General features: G+C 43.7%; 1 protein-coding gene across 1 annotated transcript; it reads right to left on the bottom strand.

The window, feature by feature from the left end:
- Positions 1-214: 214 nt before the first annotated feature.
- Positions 215-25,361, bottom strand: LOC122756580. The gene is made up of 2 exons (XM_044006675.1): positions 24,872-25,361; positions 215-727 (listed from the first exon to the last, which is right to left on the bottom strand). The coding sequence occupies exons 1-2, from the start codon at positions 25,159-25,161 to the stop codon at positions 469-471; spliced, it is 549 nt and encodes a 182-aa protein (XP_043862610.1). The 5' UTR covers positions 25,162-25,361; the 3' UTR covers positions 215-468.
- Between the last annotated feature and the right edge of the window lie 457 nt (positions 25,362-25,818).

Here is a 25,818-nt window from a genome sequence, read left to right as displayed (position 1 = left end):
TGGGTCGTCCTTTGTCGTCCAGTATGGCTTTCGTAGAGATTTCAGCTGTTGTTTCAGGACATTGTTTCTGGGCATTTCAAAGGATCTGCAGCAAAAAGTTCAGAAAAGTGACGTTTTGCATACGCTGCTGCAATGAGTCGACTTAAATTCATCATGTTTATGCCGCGCGTTGATCCTTCTCCTGTCCATCTACTTCCAGATTAATCTGTGCGGGTCCTAGTGGGTGGCATCCTTCACGTCTTCTTCGTAGGGGTCAGCAGGAATACATCGTCAAGAGGTTTTTAGTCCGGATTGCTTGCTGGTGAGTGTCGTTTTAATATTTTATATAATATTATATATAGTTATTTCCTTGTTTACAGGTTGTCAAGAGGGAGATTTGGCGAGTTTCTGCCACTAGGACATAGTTGCTAAAAACGCCGTCGGAGTCTTTTTCTTTTCAGTCTTTTAACAGTTTTGTTTTAATTACAGTTACATCGACGTTTCCATGTCTGGGTCATTTTGTCTTCCTTGTATAATTAAAGCCATTAAAATATCAATCTTCTTTTCCAAATTGTCGACTCTATTTGCTAGTTTAATGACTGGGTCGTCGGGGTGACTATTTTTCGGAAGAGTGTTGGTATTTTGGGGTGAGGGCGTTGTCTCCTTCACAATCCTTGGCTTCAGGTTTGCCATAGCAGCTCTACTCGTTGTCGGGGGGCTGTCGTGATTTCCCTGTTTGCGCTCCATTTTTTCGTTCGTTATTGTTGCTTTTTGCGTCCATTATTGTCCTAATTTTGTGAAAATCTATTCTATTAACTGCTAATTTTTGCTTCTCTGCCTTATAGGCAGGGCACCCCTTATATGCGCTGATGTGGTTTCCTTGGCAGTTTGAACAGGTGGCGGGGGTTGATCTTGGCTTAGTGCACTCACTAGACCAATGCTGGCCAGCGCACTTCATGCACCTTGGGGGCTTCATACATGTGTTCCTAGCATGCCTGAAGCCCTGGCACCTGAAACACTGGACCGGTTCCCTCGTCCTGTTTTTCCTTTCTATTTCCACTTTTTGTCCGCCAAGCTGTTTAATGGAGAGGATCCGAAGGTGGCTTCCGTCCACGGCCGAGACAATTTCTATCTCATGCATCCGCATCGGGCCACCAGTTGCAGGATTTGTCATGTTCCTTGTGAACTTAGTCTGGAGGCCGAGCTTCTGCAGCTCGCTAGTGATCCACGAGCAAGGGGTAGAGGGGTGCAGGTGACGAATAACAACTCTGAAACCCCTTTCAGATTTATTCTGGTTTGAATAGAATGGGATACCACTTTTAGCTAGTATGTCTTTAATTGTTCTATGTGCAGTCAAGTCTTTCGCCTGAATAGTTACACCGTTTCCTATAGACGTTTTTGTTGTAAAACTGTCTACCCCTGCTGAGTAATTTAGCTTTTCCAGTAGTGGCACAATTTCCCTAACATTTTCTATATGAATAGGGGGGGCCCTGCGGCTCTGTGGCACTATTTGCCACGGGGGCAGTTCGGTAGCCGAATTTTTAGGGGGAGGGGGGGCAATTTCAGTTTGCACCGGTGCGCTGCGTGCAGTGGCCTTTTCACTCTCGACTGGGTAGCGGGGGGCTTTTATTTCCTCAACAATACTTTTGGCCGCCTTACTTTTAAAGATGGGGGTAGCTAGGGGGGGGAAAGGGTTTGGGGTCGCAAAGATGGTGGGCACACATGCTTTTTTATTAGGCGTTTTATAGCTTAAGCTATCCATGTCCATGTTGGTATTTGGGCGCTTGCCCGGGGTTTTCGTAATTGGTGCCGGATCAGAGGATGCCACTGGTCCTGGACCGGTTCCGGTCACCACTTCCGAAAAACTCATAGGCAGTGAGCCCATGCTATTGGGGGGTGAATTAAAAAGGTCCCGCTTGGCTGCAGGCCGGTTGAGGGTTCTGGATGCAGATGTGTTTCCCGTAGAGTGTGTGGTGGTAACTTTGGAATTTAGATTAGCCTGCACAGGGGAACTCAAAGAAGCGCCTTTCAGTTGAGGGGAGATGCTTTTCTTTTTTGGAATTCCCGCGAGAATGGTGGGTTTCTTTTTTAAGCTTAGTTTGGATATGTCAGGTTTAGGATAAAAGTTTTGGAAAATTGAATTGCGAGTTATAAATTTATGTTGGGTTTCACCTTGGTTGTGGTCCCTGCTATTGTCACATATATTGGTTAGTTTATATAGTGTGTCAGCATTTGCCAGCGCGGGACTTTTTGAGCGGCTGTGTGTGCTTATGTTAATAACCTTGCTTGTGTGTGTAGGTGAAAGAGAGTGAGGGGAAATGCTTTTAGAGCCAATTTTAGTAGATGTGCTGAGGTTTCTCTCCATGCTGTTGTCTTCATGTGTGGGGAAGGGGAAATTTCTAAGAGCGTTTAGTTTTGTTTTGTCTGATTTTAGTTTTTGTCTTTTCTTTTTCAGGTCCAGATTGTCCAGGATTTTTCAGATTTGTCCGGTGGGATTTGGGAAGGAAAACATTGCCATGGATTTATGATAATCATCGTTTGGGAGGTTCGTATATGTCAGTAGGTTTGTATATACATTTAGTTTTCTGTTGTAGTTAATTTATTTTGTTCTTTTTCAGGGATTTTGTCTGTATACCGTTGCTGCCAGGAAAAAGTCGAATTTAAGGGTCACGATATTGACCTCTTGCCGGGTCGGCAGCGCCGCTCCCAGGATACAGGAGGACGAGGGGGCATTCCAACATGGAAACGGCATTAAAACATTGTACGTTTTTAATGTTTTAGGTGCAAAAAATAATCATTTTCCTTGCGCCGAGTCGGGAAGTAGTAAGTTGCGTAGTTTACGCTTTTATTAATTTATTTTGTTCTTTTTCAGGGATATTTTAGTATACTGTTGCTACCAGGAAAAAGTCGAATTCGAGGGTCACGATTTTGACCTTTTGCCGGGTCAGCAGCGCCGCACTTAGGACTCGGAAGGACGAGGGGGCATCCCAGTATGGAAACGGCATCAAAACATTATACGTTTTTTATGTTTTGGATGCAAAAATTGTCGTTTTCCATTTCACCGGGTCGGGAAATGGTAAGTTGCGTAGCTTTGTGTTTTTATAAATTGTTTTGTAATTTTTCAGGGACTTTGTCTGTATACCGTTGCTGCCAGAAAATGTCAAATTCAAGGGTCGCGAAATTGACCCTTTGTCAGGCCAGCAGCGCCGCACCTAGAGTTCAGAAGGACAAAGGGGCACCCCGATATGGAGACGGCATCTAAACATTATAGGTTCTTAATGTTTTAGGTGCCAAAAACTTCATTTTCTGTTGCGCCTAGTAGGGAAGTAGTAGGTTGCGTAGTTTTATGCTTTTATTAATTTGTTATTCTTTTTCAGGGACATTGTCAGTATAATCACCGCTACCAGGAAAAATTCGAATTTAAGGGTCACGATTTTGACCTTTTGCCGGGTCGGCAGCGCCGCGCCAAGGGTCAATAAAATCGAGGGAGCTTCTTGACATAGGGACGGCATCAAAACATTGTGAATTTTTATATATATTATTATATAGTACTCTGTTTTATGTTTTGATTAAATTATTTCAATCTTTAACAAAGATTTTGTCATTATTGCATTTCTGAGGGAAAAAAGTCAAATTCAGGGGTTACGATTTCGACCTTTTGCCGGGTCGGCAGCACCACGCCTAGGGTCTGTAAAAACGTGGGGGAATCCCAATAAGGAGACTGCGTCAAAACATTGTATGTTTTTTGTGTTCTAAATGCCAAAAAGTTAGTTTTTCAATTACGCCAAGTTGGGTCGTCCTTTGTCGTCCAGTATGGCTTTCGTAGAGATTTCAGCTGTTGTTTCAGGACATTGTTTCTGGGCATTTCAAAGGATCTGCAGCAAAAAGTTCAGAAAAGTGACGTTTTGCATACGCTGCTGCAATGAGTCGACTTAAATTCATCATGTTTATGCCGCGCGTTGATCCTTCTCCTGTCCATCTACTTCCAGATTCATCTGTGCGGGTCCTAGTGGGTGGCATCCTTCACGTCTTCTTCGTAGGGGTCAGCAGGAATACATCGTCAAGAGGTTTTTAGTCCGGATTGCTTGCTGGTGAGTGTCGTTTTAATATTTTATATAATATTATATATAGTTATTTCCTTGTTTACAGGTTGTCAAGAGGGAGATTTGGCGAGTTTCTGCCACTAGGACATAGTTGCTAAAAACGCCGTCGGAGTCTTTTTCTTTTCAGTCTTTTAACAGTTTTGTTTTAATTACAGTTACATCGACGTTTCCATGTCTGGGTCATTTTGTCTTCCTTGTATAATTAAAGCCATTAAAATATCAATCTTCTTTTCCAAATTGTCGACTCTATTTGCTAGTTTAATGACTGGGTCGTCGGGGTGACTATTTTTCGGAAGAGTGTTGGTATTTTGGGGTGAGGGCGTTGTCTCCTTCACAATCCTTGGCTTCAGGTTTGCCATAGCAGCTCTACTCGTTGTCGGGGGGCTGTCGTGATTTCCCTGTTTGCGCTCCATTTTTTTTTCTACATTTTTCTGTTCCTTATGCACATTTTGATCATTTCGAAGCCTGTTCTGGAATTTTTCCAGATGTCTTTGCGCTGAGTTTCTAGTCATGTTTGGGGCCTTGACCTTGGCCCTGCCATTTGTGGAGGACTTGTTTGCATTCCGGCGCCATTTATTTAGGCGTTTTTGGATGGCAGCTTCATGTGAAGAAAAGTGTGGTAGATTTGGTCTACTATCCTTCACATTTTGCCGGAACGGGTTCATTGCAGACTTCCTGGCGGCTTCCTTTCGGGCTTCGGCCATTTCGGTACTATAAGGTAGTCGGGGGGTCTTGTTGAAAAGGGGGGGGGCTGCCGTTCGTTATTGTTGCTTTTTGCGTCCATTATTGTCCTAATTTTGTGAAAATCTATTCTATTAACTGCTAATTTTTGCTTCTCTGCCTTATAGGCAGGGCACCCCTTATATGCGCTGATGTGGTTTCCTTGGCAGTTTGAACAGGTGGCGGGGGTTGATCTTGGCTTAGTGCACTCACTAGACCAATGCTGGCCAGCGCACTTCATGCACCTTGGGGGCTTCATACATGTGTTCCTAGCATGCCTGAAGCCCTGGCACCTGAAACACTGGACCGGTTCCCTCGTCCTGTTTTTCCTTTCTATTTCCACTTTTTGTCCGCCAAGCTGTTTAATGGAGAGGATCCGAAGGTGGCTTCCGTCCACGGCCGAGACAATTTATATCTCATGCATCCGCATCGGGCCACCAGTTGCAGGATTTGTCATGTTCCTTGTGAACTTAGTCTGCAGGCCGAGCTTCTGCAGCTCGCTAGTGATCCACGAGCAAGGGGTAGAGGGGTGCAGGTGACGAATAACAACTCTGAAACCCCTTTCAGATTTATTCTGGTTTGAATAGAATGGGATACCACTTTTAGCTAGTATGTCTTTAATTGTTCTATGTGCAGTCAAGTCTTTCGCCTGAATAGTTACACCGTTTCCTATAGACGTTTTTGTTGTAAAACTGTCTACCCCTGCTGAGTAATTTAGCTTTTCCAGTAGTGGCACAATTTCCCTAACATTTTCTATATGAATAGGGGGGGCCCTGCGGCTCTGTGGCACTATTTGCCACGGGGGCAGTTCGGTAGCCGAATTTTTAGGGGGAGGGGGGGCAATTTCAGTTTGCACCGGTGCGCTGCGTGCAGTGGCCTTTTCACTCTCGACTGGGTAGCGGGGGGCTTTTATTTCCTCAACAATACTTTTGGCCGCCTTACTTTTAAAGATGGGGGTAGCTAGGGGGGGGAAAGGGTTTGGGGTCGCAAAGATGGTGGGCACACATGCTTTTTTATTAGGCGTTTTATAGCTTAAGCTATCCATGTCCATGTTGGTATTTGGGCGCTTGCCCGGGGTTTTCGTAATTGGTGCCGGATCAGAGGATGCCACTGGTCCTGGACCGGTTCCGGTCACCACTTCCGAAAAACTCATAGGCAGTGAGCCCATGCTATTGGGGGGTGAATTAAAAAGGTCCCGCTTGGCTGCAGGCCGGTTGAGGGTTCTGGATGCAGATGTGTTTCCCGTAGAGTGTGTGGTGGTAACTTTGGAATTTAGATTAGCCTGCACAGGGGAACTCAAAGAAGCGCCTTTCAGTTGAGGGGAGATGCTTTTCTTTTTTGGAATTCCCGCGAGAATGGTGGGTTTCTTTTTTAAGCTTAGTTTGGATATGTCAGGTTTAGGATAAAAGTTTTGGAAAATTGAATTGCGAGTTATAAATTTATGTTGGGTTTCACCTTGGTTGTGGTCCCTGCTATTGTCACATATATTGGTTAGTTTATATAGTGTGTCAGCATTTGCCAGCGCGGGACTTTTTGAGCGGCTGTGTGTGCTTATGTTAATAACCTTGCTTGTGTGTGTAGGTGAAAGAGAGTGAGGGGAAATGCTTTTAGAGCCAATTTTAGTAGATGTGCTGAGGTTTCTCTCCATGCTGTTGTCTTCATGTGTGGGGAAGGGGAAATTTCTAAGAGCGCCGCTCTTTTTGTCATCCGTGTTGGTATTAGTAATTTCAGCTGCGTTGGTGTTGTGAGCTGTTGTCAATTTTTTCCCCCTATTTGTATGTGGGATAGAAAGAGGGGAAACCGATGACCCATTTGAGACGCTACTTTTGGCGCCGGCTTGTTCTTTATTAGTATTAGTAAGGGAGAGCGGGTCTTTTTGGGCATTTTCGTTTTCTCTATTCTCTTTCCCCTTATATGTAAGTGAATTTATAATTTTTATAGCAGCCTCGGAAGGGTTTTTAGACTGTTAATTGCAGAGTTGGAAGACAATTTTTTCATGTTTATTATACTAATATTGAACTGAGAGTTGTTAGAGTCATGGGACATGGGCGAAATTTCCAGGTAGAAAGGGGTATTTTGACTTTCTGGGCTCGAGAAAAGAGAGAGCGCCTCGTCATTTGAAGAATCGTCAGAGAGTATTACATGGGCCATAATATCTGCTGACTATATGTAAAGGAACGATACTTTTTGTGGTATAAATACCCTGACTTTGGTTTTGGCGGGTCCTTTGGTACAATTCCTTTTCTTTGCTAGTCCTTCTTTGCCTCTTTTTTGCGTTCTTCCTTCTTTGCGACGTTAGTGTTCTTCTTTATGGCTCTTCTTTCTGGTTCCTCTTTATAGCTCCTCTTTATGGTTCTTCTTTATGGATTTTCTTCTTTATTAAAATCTGCAGCTCGCTGAGTTTGTCGATTTGTCTCAAAATATTTCACCGAATTCACCAAAAATAATTGCTTTTTGACGTTTCTGGTGAAAGTACGGAGACAGAATGATTTATTTCTGCCCCGCATCCACGCATTTATTTGCCTGTGATTACACAGAGTGCAATATCTAGGTACAATTATTTTCGTTTTTGAATTTGTACATTTGTGGGGATGAGTGTGAGGGTTGGACAGGTGTGGTAAGTATACATGTGTTGGTATTTTCTTACTTATAAACATTGCGTGGATGGTAACATTAACATATGGTTTTTAGTTTGTTTACATTTTGGTTTGTTTACATTTTGAAGTTCCAGGAAATTTACATTATTCAATTTAATTAAGTATAAAATTAGTTTTATTTCTATTTTCAGATGCCCCCGCCAGAAGGACGGAAGCATCGAACCTCGGGAGTCATTGCCGGTGGGGAATGGGAGTTTCTTTGTCCCAGTTATTTGCAGCCGCAGGCTGCGCGCGAATTTCGAAATTTCGAGTTGGGCCAGCATTTCTGGTAAGTAGTATTCATGGTGGAATTTTTGCCGGCTGTCAAATGTGGTACTTTTTACCACTACAGCGGCCGTTATTTTGCGTTTGAGTTTTCATTTTAGTTACAGCAGTTTCACCAGTCGTCAGATTTTATTTTCGTGTGCAGATCCCGCGCCGCCGTCAATTTAGATTTCCTTGGGTCCGCTGGCAACACTTGGCGATGGAGTCTGCTTATTTTGGGCAGAGAAAACATCGCTTTCGGTGGAGTTTGTTGTTGCCAGCAGCACCGCGTCTGCCAGATAAATTGCAGGAGGCCGCCAACCCGCCCATGGGTCTCATCGCCAGCCGTCAAAAGGTCCAAAGCGCAGTGGATTCCCGCGCCGCCGTCTTGTTCCAAGGTCCAGGGAGTTGCTGCATTTCAGCTGGAGTTCTTCAATGCGCAGTGGATTCCCGCGCCGCCGTCTTATTCCAGGGTCAAGGAAGTTGCTGCATTTCAGCTGGAGTTCATCAGTGTAACGGCGAGAAAGTCGTCATTGGTTTGGAGTCACCAGGGTCGTCGCTTCTGTGGGTCATCTCGCCAGGGAAAAGGAAGCATCTTATGGTCGCCGGGCCAAGATGCTTTGCTTTGGGCCGTCGCTCGTAAAAGTCCATGGAATTGGATGCAGAAAATTGGATTAGATAAGTATATCTATGTGTTTAGTTTTGTTTTGTCTGATTTTAGTTTTTGTCTTTTCTTTTTCAGGTCCAGATTGTCCAGGATTTTTCAGATTTGTCCGGTGGGATTTGGGAAGGAAAACATTGCCATGGATTTATGATAATCATCGTTTGGGAGGTTCGTATATGTCAGTAGGTTTGTATATACATTTAGTTTTCTGTTGTAGTTAATTTATTTTGTTCTTTTTCAGGGATTTTGTCTGTATACCGTTGCTGCCAGGAAAAAGTCGAATTTAAGGGTCACGATATTGACCTCTTGCCGGGTCGGCAGCGCCGCTCCCAGGATACAGGAGGACGAGGGGGCATTCCAACATGGAAACGGCATTAAAACATTGTACGTTTTTAATGTTTTAGGTGCAAAAAATAATCATTTTCCTTGCGCCGAGTCGGGAAGTAGTAAGTTGCGTAGTTTACGCTTTTATTAATTTTTTTTTTCTTTTTCAGGGATATTTTAGTATACTGTTGCTACCAGGAAAAAGGGTTCGAGGGTCACGATTTTGACCTTTTGCCGGGTCAGCAGCGCCGCACTTAGGACTCGGAAGGACGAGGGGGCATCCCAGTATGGAAACGGCATCAAAACATTATACGTTTTTTATGTTTTGGATGCAAAAATCGTCGTTTTCCATTTCACCGGGTCGGGAAATGGTAAGTTGCGTAGCTTTGTGTTTTTATAAATTGTTTTGTAATTTTTCAGGGACTTTGTCTGTATACCGTTGCTGCCAGAAAATGTCAAATTCAAGGGTCGCGAAATTGACCCTTTGTCAGGCCAGCAGCGCCGCACCTAGAGTTCAGAAGGACAAAGGGGCACCCCGATATGGAGACGGCATCTAAACATTATAGGTTTTTAATGTTTTAGGTGCCAAAAACTTCATTTTCTGTTGCGCCTAGTAGGGAAGTAGTAGGTTGCGTAGTTTTATGCTTTTATTAATTTGTTATTCTTTTTCAGGGACATTGTCAGTATAATCACCGCTACCAGGAAAAATTCGAATTTAAGGGTCACGATTTTGACCTTTTGCCGGGTCGGCAGCGCCGCGCCAAGGGTCAATAAAATCGAGGGAGCTTCTTGACATAGGGACGGCATCAAAACATTGTGAATTTTTATATATATTATTATATAGTACTCTGTTTTATGTTTTGATTAAATTATTTCAATCTTTAACAAAGATTTTGTCATTATTGCATTTCTGAGGGAAAAAAGTCAAATTCAGGGGTTACGATTTCGACCTTTTGCCGGGTCGGCAGCACCACGCCTAGGGTCTGTAAAAACGTGGGGGAATCCCAATAAGGAGACTGCGTCAAAACATTGTATGTTTTTTGTGTTCTAAATGCCAAAAAGATAGTTTTTCAATTACGCCAAGTTGCGTCGTCCTTTGTCGTCCAGTATGGCTTTCGTAGAGATTTCAGCTGTTGTTTCAGGAGGGGGGGGGCTTCTCTGCCTTATAGGCAGGGCACCCCTTATATGCGCTGATGTGGTTTCCTTGGCAGTTTGAACAGGTGGCGGGGGTTGATCTTGGCTTAGTGCACTCACTAGACCAATGCTGGCCAGCGCACTTCATGCACCTTGGGGGCTTCATACATGTGTTCCTAGCATGCCTTAAGCCCTGGCACCTGAAACACTGGACCGGTTCCCTCGTCCTGTTTTTCCTTTCTATTTCCACTTTTTGTCCGCCAAGCTGTTTAATGGAGAGGATCCGAAGGTGGCTTCCGTCCACGGCCGAGACAATTTATATCTCATGCATCCGCATCGGGCCACCAGTTGCAGGATTTGTCATGTTCCTTGTGAACTTAGTCTGCAGGCCGAGCTTCTGCAGCTCGCTAGTGATCCACGAGCAAGGGGTAGAGGGGTGCAGGTGACGAATAACAACTCTGAAACCCCTTTCAGATTTATTCTGGTTTGAATAGAATGGGATACCACTTTTAGCTAGTATGTCTTTAATTGTTCTATGTGCAGTCAAGTCTTTCGCCTGAATAGTTACACCGTTTCCTATAGACGTTTTTGTTGTAAAACTGTCTACCCCTGCTGAGTAATTTAGCTTTTCCAGTAGTGGCACAATTTCCCTAACATTTTCATATGAATAGGGGGGCCCTGCGGCTCTGTGGCACTATTTGCCACGGGGGCAGTTCGGTAGCCGAATTTTTAGGGGGAGGGGGGGCAATTTCAGTTTGCACCGGTGCGCTGCGTGCAGTGGCCTTTTCACTCTCGACTGGGTAGCGGGGGGCTTTTATTTCCTCAACAATACTTTTGGCCGCCTTACTTTTAAAGATGGGGGTAGCTAGGGGGGGGAAAGGGTTTGGGGTCGCAAAGATGGTGGGCACACATGCTTTTTTATTAGGCGTTTTATAGCTTAAGCTATCCATGTCCATGTTGGTATTTGGGCGCTTGCCCGGGGTTTTCGTAATTGGTGCCGGATCAGAGGATGCCACTGGTCCTGGACCGGTTCCGGTCACCACTTCCGAAAAACTCATAGGCAGTGAGCCCATGCTATTGGGGGGTGAATTAAAAAGGTCCCGCTTGGCTGCAGGCCGGTTGAGGGTTCTGGATGCAGATGTGTTTCCCGTAGAGTGTGTGGTGGTAACTTTGGAATTTAGATTAGCCTGCACAGGGGAACTCAAAGAAGCGCCTTTCAGTTGAGGGGAGATGCTTTTCTTTTTTGGAATTCCCGCGAGAATGGTGGGTTTCTTTTTTAAGCTTAGTTTGGATATGTCAGGTTTAGGATAAAAGTTTTGGAAAATTGAATTGCGAGTTATAAATTTATGTTGGGTTTCACCTTGGTTGTGGTCCCTGCTATTGTCACATATATTGGTTAGTTTATATAGTGTGTCAGCATTTGCCAGCGCGGGACTTTTTGAGCGGCTGTGTGTGCTTATGTTAATAACCTTGCTTGTGTGTGTAGGTGAAAGAGAGTGAGGGGAAATGCTTTTAGAGCCAATTTTAGTAGATGTGCTGAGGTTTCTCTCCATGCTGTTGTCTTCATGTGTGGGGAAGGGGAAATTTCTAAGAGCGCCGCTCTTTTTGTCATCCGTGTTGGTATTAGTAATTTCAGCTGCGTTGGTGTTGTGAGCTGTTGTCAATTTTTTCCCCCTATTTGTATGTGGGATAGAAAGAGGGGAAACCGATGACCCATTTGAGACGCTACTTTTGGCGCCGGCTTGTTCTTTATTAGTATTAGTAAGGGAGAGCGGGTCTTTTTGGGCATTTTCGTTTTCTCTATTCTCTTTCCCCTTATATGTAAGTGAATTTATAATTTTTATAGCAGCCTCGGAAGGGTTTTTTAGACTGTTAATTGCAGAGTTGGAAGACAATTTTTTCATGTTTATTATACTAATATTGAACTGAGAGTTGTTAGAGTCATGGGACATGGGCGAAATTTCCAGGTAGAAAGGGGTATTTTGACTTTCTGGGCTCGAGAAAAGAGAGAGCGCCTCGTCATTTGAAGAATCGTCAGAGAGTATTACATGGGCCATAATATCTGCTGACTATATGTAAAGGAACGATACTTTTTGTGGTATAAATACCCTGACTTTGGTTTTGGTACAATTCCTTTTCTTTGCTAGTCCTTCTTTGCCTCTTTTTTGCGTTCTTCCTTCTTTGCGACGTTAGTGTTCTTCTTTATGGCTCTTCTTTCTGGTTCCTCTTTATAGCTCCTCTTTATGGTTCTTCTTTATGGATTTTCTTCTTTATTAAAATCTGCAGCTCGCTGAGTTTGTCGATTTGTCTCAAAATATTTCACCGAATTCACCAAAAATAATTGCTTTTTGACGTTTCTGGTGAAAGTACGGAGACAGAATGATTTATTTCTGCCCCGCATCCACGCATTTATTTGCCTGTGATTACACAGAGTGCAATATCTAGGTACAATTATTTTCGTTTTTGAATTTGTACATTGGTGGGGATGAGTGTGAGGGTTGGACAGGTGTGGTAAGTATACATGATTTGGTATTTTCTTACTTATAAACATTGCGTGGATGGTAACATTAACATATGGTTTTTGTTTGTTTACATTTTTAGAATTTCAGGCAATTTGCATAAGTCAATTTATTTGAGTTTAAAATTACTTTTATTTATATTTTCAGGTACCCCCGCCAGAAGGACGGAAGCACCGAGCCTCAGGAGTCTTTGCCGATGGGGAATGGGAGCTGTTTGTCCCAGTTGTTTGCAGCTGCAGGCTGCGCGCAACTTTCGAATTTGAGTTGGGCCAGCGTTTCTGGTAAGTAGAGTTAATGGTGGGATTTTTGCTGTCAAATGTGGTACTTTTTACCACCACAGCGGCCGTTAATTTTGCTTTTGAGTTTTCATTTTAGTTTCAGCAGTTTCACCAGTCGTCAGAGTTTCTTTTTTGTGTGCAGATCCCGCGCCGCCGTCAATTTAGATTTCCTTGGGTCCGCTGGCAACACTTGGCGATGGAGTCTGCTTATTTTGGGCAGAGAAAACATCGCTTTCGGTGGAGTCTGTTGTTGCCAGCAGCACCGCGTCTGTCAGTTAGTTTGCAGGAGGCTGCCAACCCGCCCATGGGTCTCATCGCCAGCCGTCAAAGGTCCAAAGCGCAGTGGATTCCCGCGCCGCCGTCTTATTCCAAGGTCCAGGGAGTTGCTGCATTTCAGCTGGAGTTCTTCATTGCGTAGTGGATTCCCGCGCCGCCGTCTTATGCCAGGGTCCAGGGAGTTGCTGCACTTCAGCTGGAGTTCATCAAGGTATCGGCGAGAGCGTCGTCATTTCTTTGGAGTCACCAGGGTCGTCGCTTCTGTGGGTCGTCTCGCCAGGGAAAGGAAGCATCTTATGGACGCCTGGCCAAGATGCTTTGCTTTGGGCCGTCGCTCGTAAATGTCCATGGAATTGGATGCAGAAGATTGGATTAGATAAGTATATCTATGTGTTTAGTTTTGTTTTGTCTGATTTTAGTTTTTGTCTTTTCTTTTGCAGGTCCAAATTGTCCAGGATTTTTCAAATTTGTCCGGTGGGATTTGTGAAGGAAAACATTGACTTGGATTTATAAGGAGCATCGTGGGAGGTTCGTATATGTCAGTAGGTTTGTATATGCATTTAGTTTTCTGTTGTTATTAATTTATTTTGTTCTTTTTCAGGGATATTTCAGGGATCGATTTTATGGTCACGATATTGACCTTTTGCCGGGTCGGCAGCGCCGCACCCAGGATACAGGAGGACGAGGGGGCATTCCAACATGGAAACGGCATTTAAACATTATACGTTTTTAATGTTTTAGGTGCAAAAATAATCATTTTCCTTGCGCCGAGTCGGGAAGTAGTAAGTTGCGTAGTTTACGCTTTTATTAATTTATTTTGTTCTTTTTCAGGGATATTTTAGTATACTGTTGCTACCAGGAAAAATTCGAGGGTCACGATTTTGACCTTTTGCCGGGTCAGCAGCGCCGCACTTAGGACTCGGAAGGACGAGGGGGCATCCCAGTATGGAAACGGCATCAAAACATTATACGTTTTTTATGTTTTGGATGCCAAGATCGTCGTTTTCCATTTCACCGGGTCGGGAAGTAGTAAGTTGCGTAGCTTTGTGTTTTTATAAATTTGTTTTATAATTTGTTTTTTAATTTTTCAGGGACTTTGTCTGTATACCGTTGCTGCCAGAAAATGTCATATTCAAGGGTCGCGAAATTAACCCTTTGCCGGGTCAGCATCGCCGCACCTAGAGTTCGGAAGGACGAGAGGGCACCCCAACATGGAGACGGCATCTAAACATTATAGGTTTTTAATGTTTTAGGTGCAAACAACTTCGTTTTCCGTTGCGCCTAGTAGGGGAGTAGTAGGTTGCGTAGTTTTATGCTTTTATTAATTTGTTATTCTTTTTCAGGGATATTGCCAGTATAATCGTTGCTACCAGGAAAAAGTCGAATATAAGGGTCACGATTTTGACCTTTTGCCGGGTCGGCAGCGCCGCGCCAAGGGTCAATAAAATCGAGGGAGCTTCAATACATTGTGAATTTTTATATATATTATTATATAGTACTCTGATTTATGCTTTGATTAAATTATTTCAATCTTTAACAAAGATTTTGTCGGTATTGCATTTCTGAGGGAAAAAAGTCAATTTCAGGGGTTACGATTTCGACCTTTTGCCGGGTGGGCAGCACCACGCCTAGGGTCTGCAAAAACGTGGGGGAATCCCAATAAGGAGACTGCATCAAAACATTGTATGTTTTTTGTGTTCTAAATGCCAAATAGTTAGTTTATCTATTACGCCAAGTCGGGTCGACTTTTGTCGTTGAGTACGGTTTTCGGGGAGATTGCAGCTGTTATTTCAGGACATTTCAAAGGATTTGCAGCAAAAGTTCAGATAAGTGACGTTGTGCATGCGCTGCAATGAGTCGACTTCGATTCATCATGTTTTTGCCGCACGTTGATCCTTCACGTGTCCATCTACTTCTAGATACATCTTTGCCGGTCCTAGTGGATGACGTCCTTCACTTGCGCTTCGTCGGGGTCAGCAGGGATGCGTCGTCGAGGGGGTCATCAGGATAGAGATGAAGACACTTTGCTGGCGCTTAAGTATTATTATTTCAGTGAAATAACTCGCATCCACGGCTTTAATGTAGATTTTAAGAATATTCCATGTAGCCTGTTTATTCCTATTTTGTAGTATGAGCTGCATTTTTGGGGAACGGTTTGTGTCGACTTTTGTTAGGGTTCGTAGTCAGGGATAACCAGTTTGATCACTGTGGGGGGTTGGCCGAGCATTAGCTCTATGACCCTTTCTCTGGTGATCATTCCTTTTTTGTACATTTTGCTGAATTTGTTTATGAGTAATTCGCACCATCTATCCGGTGGTCCTTTCTCCAGGGCTTTTTTCCTTTCTGCTTTTTCTCTTTCCTTCCTTTCCTCCTCTGCTTTACAGTCTCTCGCTTCCATTTCTTCATCCTCCAGTTGGAGAAGAGTAGGAAGGGTCTGTCTATAGTCGTATCTTATTTTAGAGACTATTTCTAGTTCCTCTATATCCGTGTAGCTGTATAGTGATTTGTACGTGGGTTCGTCAGGAGGCTTTGGGATGTTTTGTAGGAGAGGCAGTAGGTATGTTGTATATTGATTTACATACCTAGTTCTACTTGCTGCCAGTCTAATGGGCTTAAAGGATTTTGTCAGCAGTTCTTTTATTAGTGGATTTTCATGGTCGGCAATAGAGTTGGCGTATCGTTTGCTGGCTTGGTCAAATACTTCTTCGAAAGATTTTATTTTATACTTTTCCCTAATTGCTGATTGTTTGGTGTATCTGTTTGCTTTAATGATCCTTCTTATGAGTTTGTTTTCTAGGGTTTGTATTTTTTTGGTTTGGGTGGCTGATGTGAGGGACCCCCAGATCGCAATGGCATAGTGCCATATGGGGGAGATAATTTGCTTCCACAGGAGTAGTTTTGTCCTTTTAGGTAGGTGGCTGTTTTTACCTATAAGCCATTCCAATCTTTTATATGCAGCTATGATTTTTCCTTTTAGCAAGATGAGGTGCGCCCCAAATGTCAACCTGCGGTCGAGCATCACTCCAAGGTAGCCTTGTTTGCAGAGTTTGATGGCTCTTTGCCCATCAACGATAGGGGTGGTGTGAACATTTTCTGATATGTTTTTGAGGGAAAATAAGACGTGGCCTGTTTTCTTTCCGTTTATTGCAATATCCCATTTTTTTGCCCATCTGCAGAATTTGTTTATATACGTTTGATTAATGTTGATTGCGGACCGAGTATTATTTGAACGGCTTATAATTATAGTATCGTCTGCGTAGGTTGCGAGGATAATATTCTTAGGGTGGTAGTCAGGCAGTGATATGTTGCGGATATATCCTTTAATGATGGTGAATGGCATGTCCGACGTGTATATAGAGTAGAGGACTGGTCCCAGGATACTACCTTGAGGCACCCCGGCATTAATGGTGCCGATTCTAGAGCAGGTTTCATTGTTGATTCTGACTTGGAAGGTCCTGCCTGTTAGGTATGATTCAAGTACATTGAATAGTTGTTTAGGGATAAGTTTGATAAGTTTGAGAAGCAGGCCGTCATGCCATACTCTATCGAAAGCTTCCGTGATGTCCAGAAAGGTGGCTGAGCATACCTCCTTGTCCTCGTAGGCTTTTAAGATGAATTGTGTGACTCTGGCTAGTTGGTGTTCCGCCCCGTGGCCTTTTCTAAAACCGAATTGGTGATTTGGGATTGCTTTAGAAAAGGATTCGATATTGTATAGACGGTTTAGTATGATACGTTCAAATATTTTGGATAGGCCAGAGAGCAGACTAATGGGTCGGTAGGAATTAAGAAGAGAAGGCGATTTTCCGGGTTTTAAGATCATAGTAATGCATGCATGCTTCCATTTTTTGGGAAAATGGCCGGTATTGAGTATTTTATTGTAGATAAGGATAAGGTAGATCCTGGCCTTTTTTGGAAGGTTACTTATGACTTTATTACTAATGTTGTCGGCGCCCGGGGCTTTCTTAGATTCAAGTGATTTGATCAGCAGATCCAGTTCGGCAAGAGTGCGCTGGTGCCTGTTTCTATCCGTGGCTTCAGTGACTTAAATTTGTCCAGTTCTTTTTTGATGATTTCCCTGTCCTCAATGCTGTTTCTAAGGTTTGCTTTAAAACGCGATTCCAGGTGGGAGGCGAAGGCTTCGGCTCTTTCATCAAGCGTTTTGGTCCAGGGGCTGGCTGTCCTCATACTTGTGCAGTCATCGTCCTTTTTTAGTGGCCAGATGGGTTGCGGCTGTTTTTTGACATTGTTGGTCCATTTCCATAGTTTCTGCATTCTATATCTGTCTGTTGTGTCGATGAGCTGTAATTCATTGTTGATTTGGCTTGTTCTGAGTTTTCTTATTTCTTTTGCCAGCTGGTTTTGCGCTGACTTGAACCATTTTGTAGCCTCTTCCGTTCCTGCTGCTCTAAGAATCCTGTTTAATTCCTTTTTTTCATCTAGAAGCCGAGTGGTAGCTTCGTCCAGACTGAGGTTGTTTTCCCTTCTTCGGGAGTTTTCCCTTGGGTTGTTAAAGGGGCGGTTTTTGGGGGTGGCTTCGTTGGCTGCAGTTTTTATATTGTTGAGAAAGATATCAATGCAGTCATCGATGTCTTGTCCAGTCCGTATCTCCGTATTTAGCAGCATTTTATCTTCCAGGATTCTCTTGAATTTTTCCATGTTTGTGTTCCTTTTTAATAAAGAATTGCTTACTTTTTTGAGTTGTAGGTTTGCTTCTTCTAGATCAAGGATTATTTGGATCGGGAGGTGGTCAGAACTGAGGTCGTCGGAGGAGAAAGTCCTTGTGATTCGTCTACGGAGGCCCTTGCATATAGCGAAGTCGAGGGCGGATGGCTGTTTTCTTCTGTCAAAAGGGAAATGGGTGGCTTGTCCGGTGGCAACTACGTCAAGGAGTTTGTTTGCCATGATTGCTTGCATTAGTGACCTACCCCTTGCGCAAGAAGAGTAGTTTCCCCAACATCTATGCTTGCTGTTTCAGTCACCGCTGAGGATAAAGTTGGACTTGCCATCCAGCAGCGTTTCAAAGTGGCTGAAGAGTTTATGGAAATTTTCGTGGGTCCATTTATAAACTGGCGGGCAATAGATTGGGGCAACAATTGCCATATTTGCACGGATGCCATTTGAGGGGATTAGGGCTATGGGTGCACTTTGTATAAAGTCTGTTTCAATGGGATTTAGACAGGTGTGTCGGACAGTTTGGCGCCTTTTCTGTGTGCTGTTGGGTTTTGGGCGAGGTAGGTGTGGAAGCCTTCGAAGTTAAGCATAGTAGAATTCCGTTCTAGCTTGGTTTCTGTTACCAGCATGATCTGGATACCCTCTTTTTTTATGTAGGCTTCTAGTTCGTCTTTTTTATTGGTAACTCCGCATGAGTTCCAATACCCTATTTTAAGGGTATTGATAGTATGTGTGTTGTTTATGTTTAATGTCATGGTGCTACTTATTTTTGCGAGGAACTTAGAAGTTTAGGAGGACATGGGGTGTGCTGTGGTCAGGTTTTTGTTATTTTCTAAGCATTTGAAAAAGAGTTCCATAAGTGTGTCAATTTTCTTTTCCATTTCCAGTACGCGTTGCGCCAGGTTTAGGCTGTGGTCGTCAGGGAGTCCTCTTTGCAAGTGCTTATGCACGTCCTCGGTCTCATCGGCGGTTAATTTTAAGGTCCTTGTCTTGAAATTAGTTTTGGCAGCTCTACTTGTTGTCGGCGGGCTACCATCATCACCCCTCCTGGGGCTTGTCTTAATTTCGTCGCGGGCGTGTTCTATAGCATCCCTCCTTTCCTTGCGGAGTTTGTCGTTGAAGGCCTCAAGGTGTCTTTGTGCCGGGTTTTTTGTCGTTTTTGTGGGTCGCGGCTTGGGGTTGTCCTTCGAGTTGGTCCTGTTTTTTGTGGTCGCTTTGTCCGCGTGTCGGCGCCATTTATTCAGCCGTTTTTGGATGGCAGCTTCATGTGTAGAAAATCGTGTTTGGTTTGGCCTATCGTCCTTCGCATTTTGCCGGAACGGGTTTGATGTAGTTTTCCTGGCGGCTTCCTTCCGAGATTTGGCCATTTCGGAACTATATGGTAGGTGGGGGGTCTTGTTGAATGGGGGGGGGGGGGGGGCTGCTGTTCGTGTTTATTGGTTTTTACGTCCATTGTTGTCCTAATTTTGTGAAAATCTATCCTGTTGACTGCTAATTTTTGCTTCTCTGCCTTATAGGCAGGGCACCCTTTGTATGCGCTGATGTGGTTTCCTTGGCAGTTTGAACAGGTGGCGGGGGTTGATCTAGGCTTGGTGCATTCACTAGACCAATGCTGGCCAGCGCACTTCATGCACCTTGGGGGCTTCATACATGTGTTCCTAGCATGCCTGAATCCCTGGCACCTGAAACACTGGACCGGTTCCCTCGTCCTGTTTTTCCTTTCGATTTCCACTTTTTGTCCGCCTAGCTGTTTAATGGAGAGGATCCGAAGGTGGCTTCCGTCCATGGCCGAGACGATTTCTATCTCATGCATCCGCATCGGGCCACCAGTTGCAGGGTTTGTCATGTTCCTTGTGAACTTAGTCTGGTGGCCGAGCTTCTGCAGCTCGCTGGTGATCCACGAGCAAGGGGTAGAGGGGTGCAGGTGACGAATAACAACTCTGAAACCCCTTTCAGATTTATTCTGGTTTGAATAGAATGGGATACCACTTTTAGCTAGTATGTCTTTAATTGTTCTATGTGCAGTCAAGTCTTTCGCCTGAATAGTTACACCGTTTCCTATAGACGTTTTTGTTGTAAAACTGTCTACCCCTGCTGAGTAATTTAGCTTTTCCAGAAGTGGCACGATTTCCCTAACATTTTCTATATGAATAGGGGGGGCCCTGCGGCTCTGTGGCACTATTTGCCACGGGGGCAGTTCGGTAGCCGAATTTTTAGGGGGAGGGGGGGCAATTTCAGTTTGCGCCGGTGCGCTGCGTGCAGTGGCCTTTTCACTCTCGACTGGGTAGCGGGGGGCTTTTATTTCCTCAACAATACTTTTGGCCGCCTTACTTTTAAAGATGGGGGTAGCTAGGGGGGGGAAAAGGTTTGGGGTCGCAAAGATGGTGGGCACACATGCTTTTTTATTAGGCGTTTTATAACTTAAGCTGTCCATGTCCATGTTGGTATTTGGGCGCTTGCCCGGGGTTTTCGTAATTGGTGCCGGATCAGAGGATGCCACTAGTCCTGGACCGGTTCCGGCCACCACTTCCGAAAAACTCATAGGCTGTGCGCCCGTGCTATTGGGGGGTGAATTAAAAAGGTCCCGCTTGGCTGCAGGCCGGTTGAGGGTTCTGGATGCAGATGTGTTTCCCATAGAGTGTGTGGTGGTAACTTTGGAATTTAAATTAGCCTGCACAGGGGAACTCAAAGAAGCGCCTTTCGGTTGAGGGGAGATGCTTTTCTTTTTTGAAGTTTCCGCGAGAATGGTGGGTTTCTTTTTTAAGCTTAGTTTGGAAATGTCAGGTTTAGGGTACATGTTTTGGAAAAATGTATTGCGAGTTATAAATTTATATTGGGTTTCACCTTGGTTGTGGTCCCTGCTATTGTCATATATATTGGCTAGTTTGTATAGTGTGTCGGCATTTGCAAGCGCGGGACTTTTTGAGCGGCTGTTTGTGCTTGTGTTAATAACCTTGCTTGTGTGTGTAGGTGAAAGAGAGTGAGGGGAAATGGTTTTGGAGCCAATTTTAGTAGATGTGCTGAGGTTTCTCTCCATGCTGTTGTCTTCATGTGTGGGGAAAGGGAAATTTCTAAGAGCGTCGCTCTTTTTGTCATCCGTGTTGGTATTAGTAATTTCGGCTGCATTGGTGTTGTGAGCTGTTGTCAATTTTTTTCCCCTATTTGTATGTGTGATAGAAAGAGGGGAAACCGCTGGCCCATTTGAGACGCTACTTTTGGCGCCGGCTGTTTCTTTATTAGTATTAGTAAGGGAGAGCGGGTCTTTTTGGGCATTTTCGTTTTCTCTATTCTCTTTCCCCTTATATGTAAGTGAATTTATAATTTTTATAGCAGCCTCGGAAGGGTTTTTTAGACTGTTAATTGCAGAGTTGGAAGACGATTTTTTCATGTTTATTATACTGATATTAAACTGAGAGTTGTTAGAATTATGGGACATGGGCGAGATTTCCAGGTAGAAAGGGGTATTTTGTCTTTCTGGGCTCGAGAAAAGAGAGAGCACCTCGTCATTTAAAGGGTCGTCAGAGAGTATTTCATGGGCCATAATATCTGCTGACTATATGTAAAGGAACGATACTTTTTGTGGTATAAATACCCTGGCTTTGGTTTTGGCGGGTCCTTTGGTACAATTCCTTTTCTTTGCTAGTCCTTCTTTGCCTCCTTTTTTTTTTTGCGTTCTTCCTTCTTTGCGACGTTAGGGTTCTTCTTTATGGTTTTTCTTTATGGTTCCTCTTTATAGCTCCTCTTTATGGTTCTTCTTTATGGCTCCTCTTCTTTATTAAAATCTGCAGCTCGCTGAGTTTGTCGATTTGTCTCAAAGTATTTCACCGAAATCACCGAATTTATATGCTTTTTTAAAATGTTTATTTTAATTGTTTATGAAAATTGTTTGTCGAATTGTTTCTGTATGAATTTTACAGCCGGGAATTTTTTTTGTCTTTTCACTTGTGGAGATTTTCACTTAAATGTCCCGTTTATTTTTCGTTTGCTTTGTACTTTCGATTGTATTTTAAATTGTAATTGTTATAAACAATTTTAAGCAATTTAAAATAATTATTTATTAACTTTTTTTTTGACGTTTCTGGTGAAAGTACGGAGACAGAATGATTTATTTCTGCCCCGCATCCACGCATTTATTTGCCTGTGATTACACAGAGTGCAATATCTAGGTACAATTATTTTCGTTTTTGAATTTGTACATTTGTGGGGATGAGTGTGAGGGTTGGACAGGTGTGGTAAGTGACACATGTGTTGGTATTTTCTTACTTATAAACATTGCGTGGATGGTAACATTAACATATGGTTTTTAGTTTGTTTACATTTTGGTTTGTTTACATTTTGAAGTTCCAGGAAATTTACATTATTCAATTTAATTAAGTATAAAATTAGTTTTATTTCTATTTTCAGATGCCCCCGCCAGAAGGACGGAAGCATCGAACCTCGGGAGTCATTGCCGGTGGGGAATGGGAGTTTCTTTGTCCCAGTTATTTGCAGCCGCAGGCTGCGCGCGAATTTCGAAATTTCGAGTTGGGCCAGCATTTCTGGTAAGTAGTATTCATGGTGGAATTTTTGCCGGCTGTCAAATGTGGTACTTTTTACCACTACAGCGGCCGTTATTTTGCGTTTGAGTTTTCATTTTAGTTACAGCAGTTTCACCAGTCGTCAGATTTTATTTTCGTGTGCAGATCCCGCGCCGCCGTCAATTTAGATTTCCTTGGGTCCGCTGGCAACATTTGGCGATGGAGTCTGCTTATTTTGGGCAGAGAAAACATCGCTTTCGGTGGAGTTTGTTGTTGCCAGCAGCACCGCGTCTGCCAGATAAATTGCAGGAGGCCGCCAACCCGCCCATGGGTCTCATCGCCAGCCGTCAAAAGGTCCAAAGCGCAGTGGATTCCCGCGCCGCCGTCTTGTTCCAAGGTCCAGGGAGTTGCTGCATTTCAGCTGGAGTTCTTCAATGCGCAGTGGATTCCCGCGCCGCCGTCTTATTCCAGGGTCAAGGAAGTTGCTGCATTTCAGCTGGAGTTCATCAGGGTAACGGCGAGAAAGTCGTCATTGGTTTGGAGTCACCAGGGTCGTCGCTTCTGTGGGTCATCTCGCCAGGGAAAAGGAAGCATCTTATGGTCGCCGGGCCAAGATGCTTTGCTTTGGGCCGTCGCTCGTAAAAGTCCATGGAATTGGATGCAGAAAATTGGATTAGATAAGTATATCTATGTGTTTAGTTTTGTTTTGTCTGATTTTAGTTTTTGTCTTTTCTTTTTCAGGTCCAGATTGTCCAGGATTTTTCAGATTTGTCCGGTGGGATTTGGGAAGGAAAACATTGCCATGGATTTATGATAATCATCGTTTGGGAGGTTCGTATATGTCAGTAGGTTTGTATATACATTTAGTTTTCTGTTGTAGTTAATTTATTTTGTTCTTTTTCAGGGATTTTGTCTGTATACCGTTGCTGCCAGGAAAAAGTCGAATTTAAGGGTCACGATATTGACCTCTTGCCGGGTCGGCAGCGCCGCTCCCAGGATACAGGAGGACGAGGGGGCATTCCAACATGGAAACGGCATTAAACATTGTACGTTTTTAATGTTTTAGGTGCAAAAAATAATCATTTTCCTTGCGCCGAGTCGGGAAGTAGTAAGTTGCGTAGTTTACGCTTTTATTAATTTATTTTGTTCTTTTTCAGGGATATTTTAGTATACTGTTGCTACCAGGAAAAAGTCGAATTCGAGGGTCACGATTTTGACCTTTTGCCGGGTCAGCAGCGCCGCACTTAGGACTCGGAAGGACGAGGGGGCATCCCAGTATGGAAACGGCATCAAAACTTATACGTTTTTTATGTTTTGGATGCAAAAATCGTCGTTTTCCATTTCACCGGGTCGGGAAATGGTAAGTTGCGTAGCTTTGTGTTTTTATAAATTTGTTTTATAAATTGTTTTGTAATTTTTCAGGGACTTTGTCTGTATACCGTTGCTGCCAGAAAATGTCAAATTCAAGGGTCGCGAAATTGACCCTTTGTCAGGCCAGCAGCGCCGCACCTAGAGTTCAGAAGGACAAAGGGGCACCCCGATATGGAGACGGCATCTAAACATTATAGGTTTTTAATGTTTTAGGTGCCAAAAACTTTATTTTCCGTTGCGCCTAGTAGGGAAGTAGTAGGTTGCGTAGTTTTATGCTTTTATTAATTTGTTATTCTTTTTCAGGGACATTGTCAGTATAATCACCGGTCACGATTTTGACCTTTTGCCGGGTCGGCAGCGCCGCGCCAAGGGTCAATAAAATCGAGGGAGCTTCTTGACATAGGGACGGCATCAAAACATTGTGAATTTTTATATATATTATTATATAGTACTCTGTTTTATGTTTTGATTAAATTATTTCAATCTTTAACAAAGATTTTGTCATTATTGCATTTCTGAGGGAAAAAAGTCAAATTCAGGGGTTACGATTTCGACCTTTTGCCGGGTCGGCAGCACCACGCCTAGGGTCTTTAAAAACGTGGGGAATCCCAATAAGGAGACTGCGTCAAAACATTGTATGTTTTTTGTGTTCTAAATGCCAAAAAGTTAGTTTTTCAATTACGCCAAGTTGGGTCGTCCTTTGTCGTCCAGTATGGCTTTCGTAGAGATTTCAGCTGTTGTTTCAGGACATTGTTTCTGGGCATTTCAAAGGATCTGCAGCAAAAAGTTCAGAAAAGTGACGTTTTGCATACGCTGCTGCAATGAGTCGACTTAAATTCATCATGTTTATGCCGCGCGTTGATCCTTCTCCTGTCCATCTACTTCCAGATTCATCTGTGCGGGTCCTAGTGGGTGGCATCCTTCACGTCTTCTTCGTAGGGGTCAGCAGGAATACATCGTCAAGAGGTTTTTAGTCCGGATTGCTTGCTGGTGAGTGTCGTTTTAATATTTTATATAATATTATATATAGTTATTTCCTTGTTTACAGGTTGTCAAGAGGGAGATTTGGCGAGTTTCTGCCACTAGGACATAGTTGCTAAAAACGCCGTCGGAGTCTTTTTCTTTTCAGTCTTTTAACAGTTTTGTTTTAATTACAGTTACATCGACGTTTCCATGTCTGGGTCATTTTGTCTTCCTTGTATAATTAAAGCCATTAAAATATCAATCTTCTTTTCCAAATTGTCGACTCTATTTGCTAGTTTAATGACTGGGTCGTCGGGGTGACTATTTTTCGGAAGAGTGTTGGTATTTTGGGGTGAGGGCGTTGTCTCCTTCACAATCCTTCGCTTCAGGTTTGCCATAGCAGCTCTACTCGTTGTCGGGGGGCTGTCGTGATTTCCCTGTTTGCGCTTCATTTTTTTTCTACATTTTTCTGTTCCTTATGCACATTTTGATCATTTCGAAGCCTGTTCTGGAATTTTTCCAGATGTCTTTGCGCTGAGTTTCTAGTCATGTTTGGGGCCTTGACCTTGGCCCTGCCATTTGTGGAGGACTTGTTTGCATTCCGGCGCCATTTATTTAGGCGTTTTTGGATGGCAGCTTCATGTGAAGAAAAGTGTGGTAGATTTGGTCTACTATCCTTCACATTTTGCCGGAACGGGTTCATTGCAGACTTCCTGGCGGCTTCCTTTCGGGCTTCGGCCATTTCGGTACTATAAGGTAGTCGGGGGGTCTTGTTGAAAAGGGGGGGGGGGGCTGCCGTTCGTTATTGTTGCTTTTTGCGTCCATTATTGTCCTAATTTTGTGAAAATCTATTCTATTAACTGCTAATTTTTGCTTCTCTGCCTTATAGGCAGGGCACCCCTTATATGCGCTGATGTGGTTTCCTTGGCAGTTTGAACAGGTGGCGGGGGTTGATCTTGGCTTAGTGCACTCACTAGACCAATGCTGGCCAGCGCACTTCATGCACCTTGGGGGCTTCATACATGTGTTCCTAGCATGCCTGAAGCCCTGGCACCTGAAACACTGGACCGGTTCCCTCGTCCTGTTTTTCCTTTCTATTTCCACTTTTTGTCCGCCAAGCTGTTTAATGGAGAGGATCCGAAGGTGGCTTCCGTCCACGGCCGAGACAATTTCTATCTCATGCATCCGCATCGGGCCACCAGTTGCAGGATTTGTCATGTTCCTTGTGAACTTAGTCTGGAGGCCGAGCTTCTGCAGCTCGCTAGTGATCCACGAGCAAGGGGTAGAGGGGTGCAGGTGACGAATAACAACTCTGAAACCCCTTTCAGATTTATTCTGGTTTGAATAGAATGGGATACCACTTTTAGCTAGTATGTCTTTAATTGTTCTATGTGCAGTC

Source organism: Drosophila santomea, unplaced genomic scaffold (assembly GCF_016746245.2).
Source record: "Drosophila santomea strain STO CAGO 1482 unplaced genomic scaffold, Prin_Dsan_1.1 Segkk26_quiver_pilon_scaf, whole genome shotgun sequence".
Taxonomy (NCBI): domain Eukaryota; kingdom Metazoa; phylum Arthropoda; class Insecta; order Diptera; family Drosophilidae; genus Drosophila; species Drosophila santomea.
Note: the sequence above shows the minus strand (reverse complement) of the source record. Positions and strands in the feature narration are given on the sequence as shown.

Bases quoted from the DNA above. Each gene is read 5' to 3' on its own strand.
- LOC122756580 (XM_044006675.1), bottom strand. From the start codon at position 25,161: ATGGCCGAAGCCCGAAAGGAAGCCGCCAGGAAGTCTGCAATGAACCCG. The intron at 728-24,871 runs ATGAAGCGCAAA...AACGAACGAAAA, and splicing joins CAGAAAAATGTAGAAAAAAA to AATGGAGCGCAAACAGGGAA.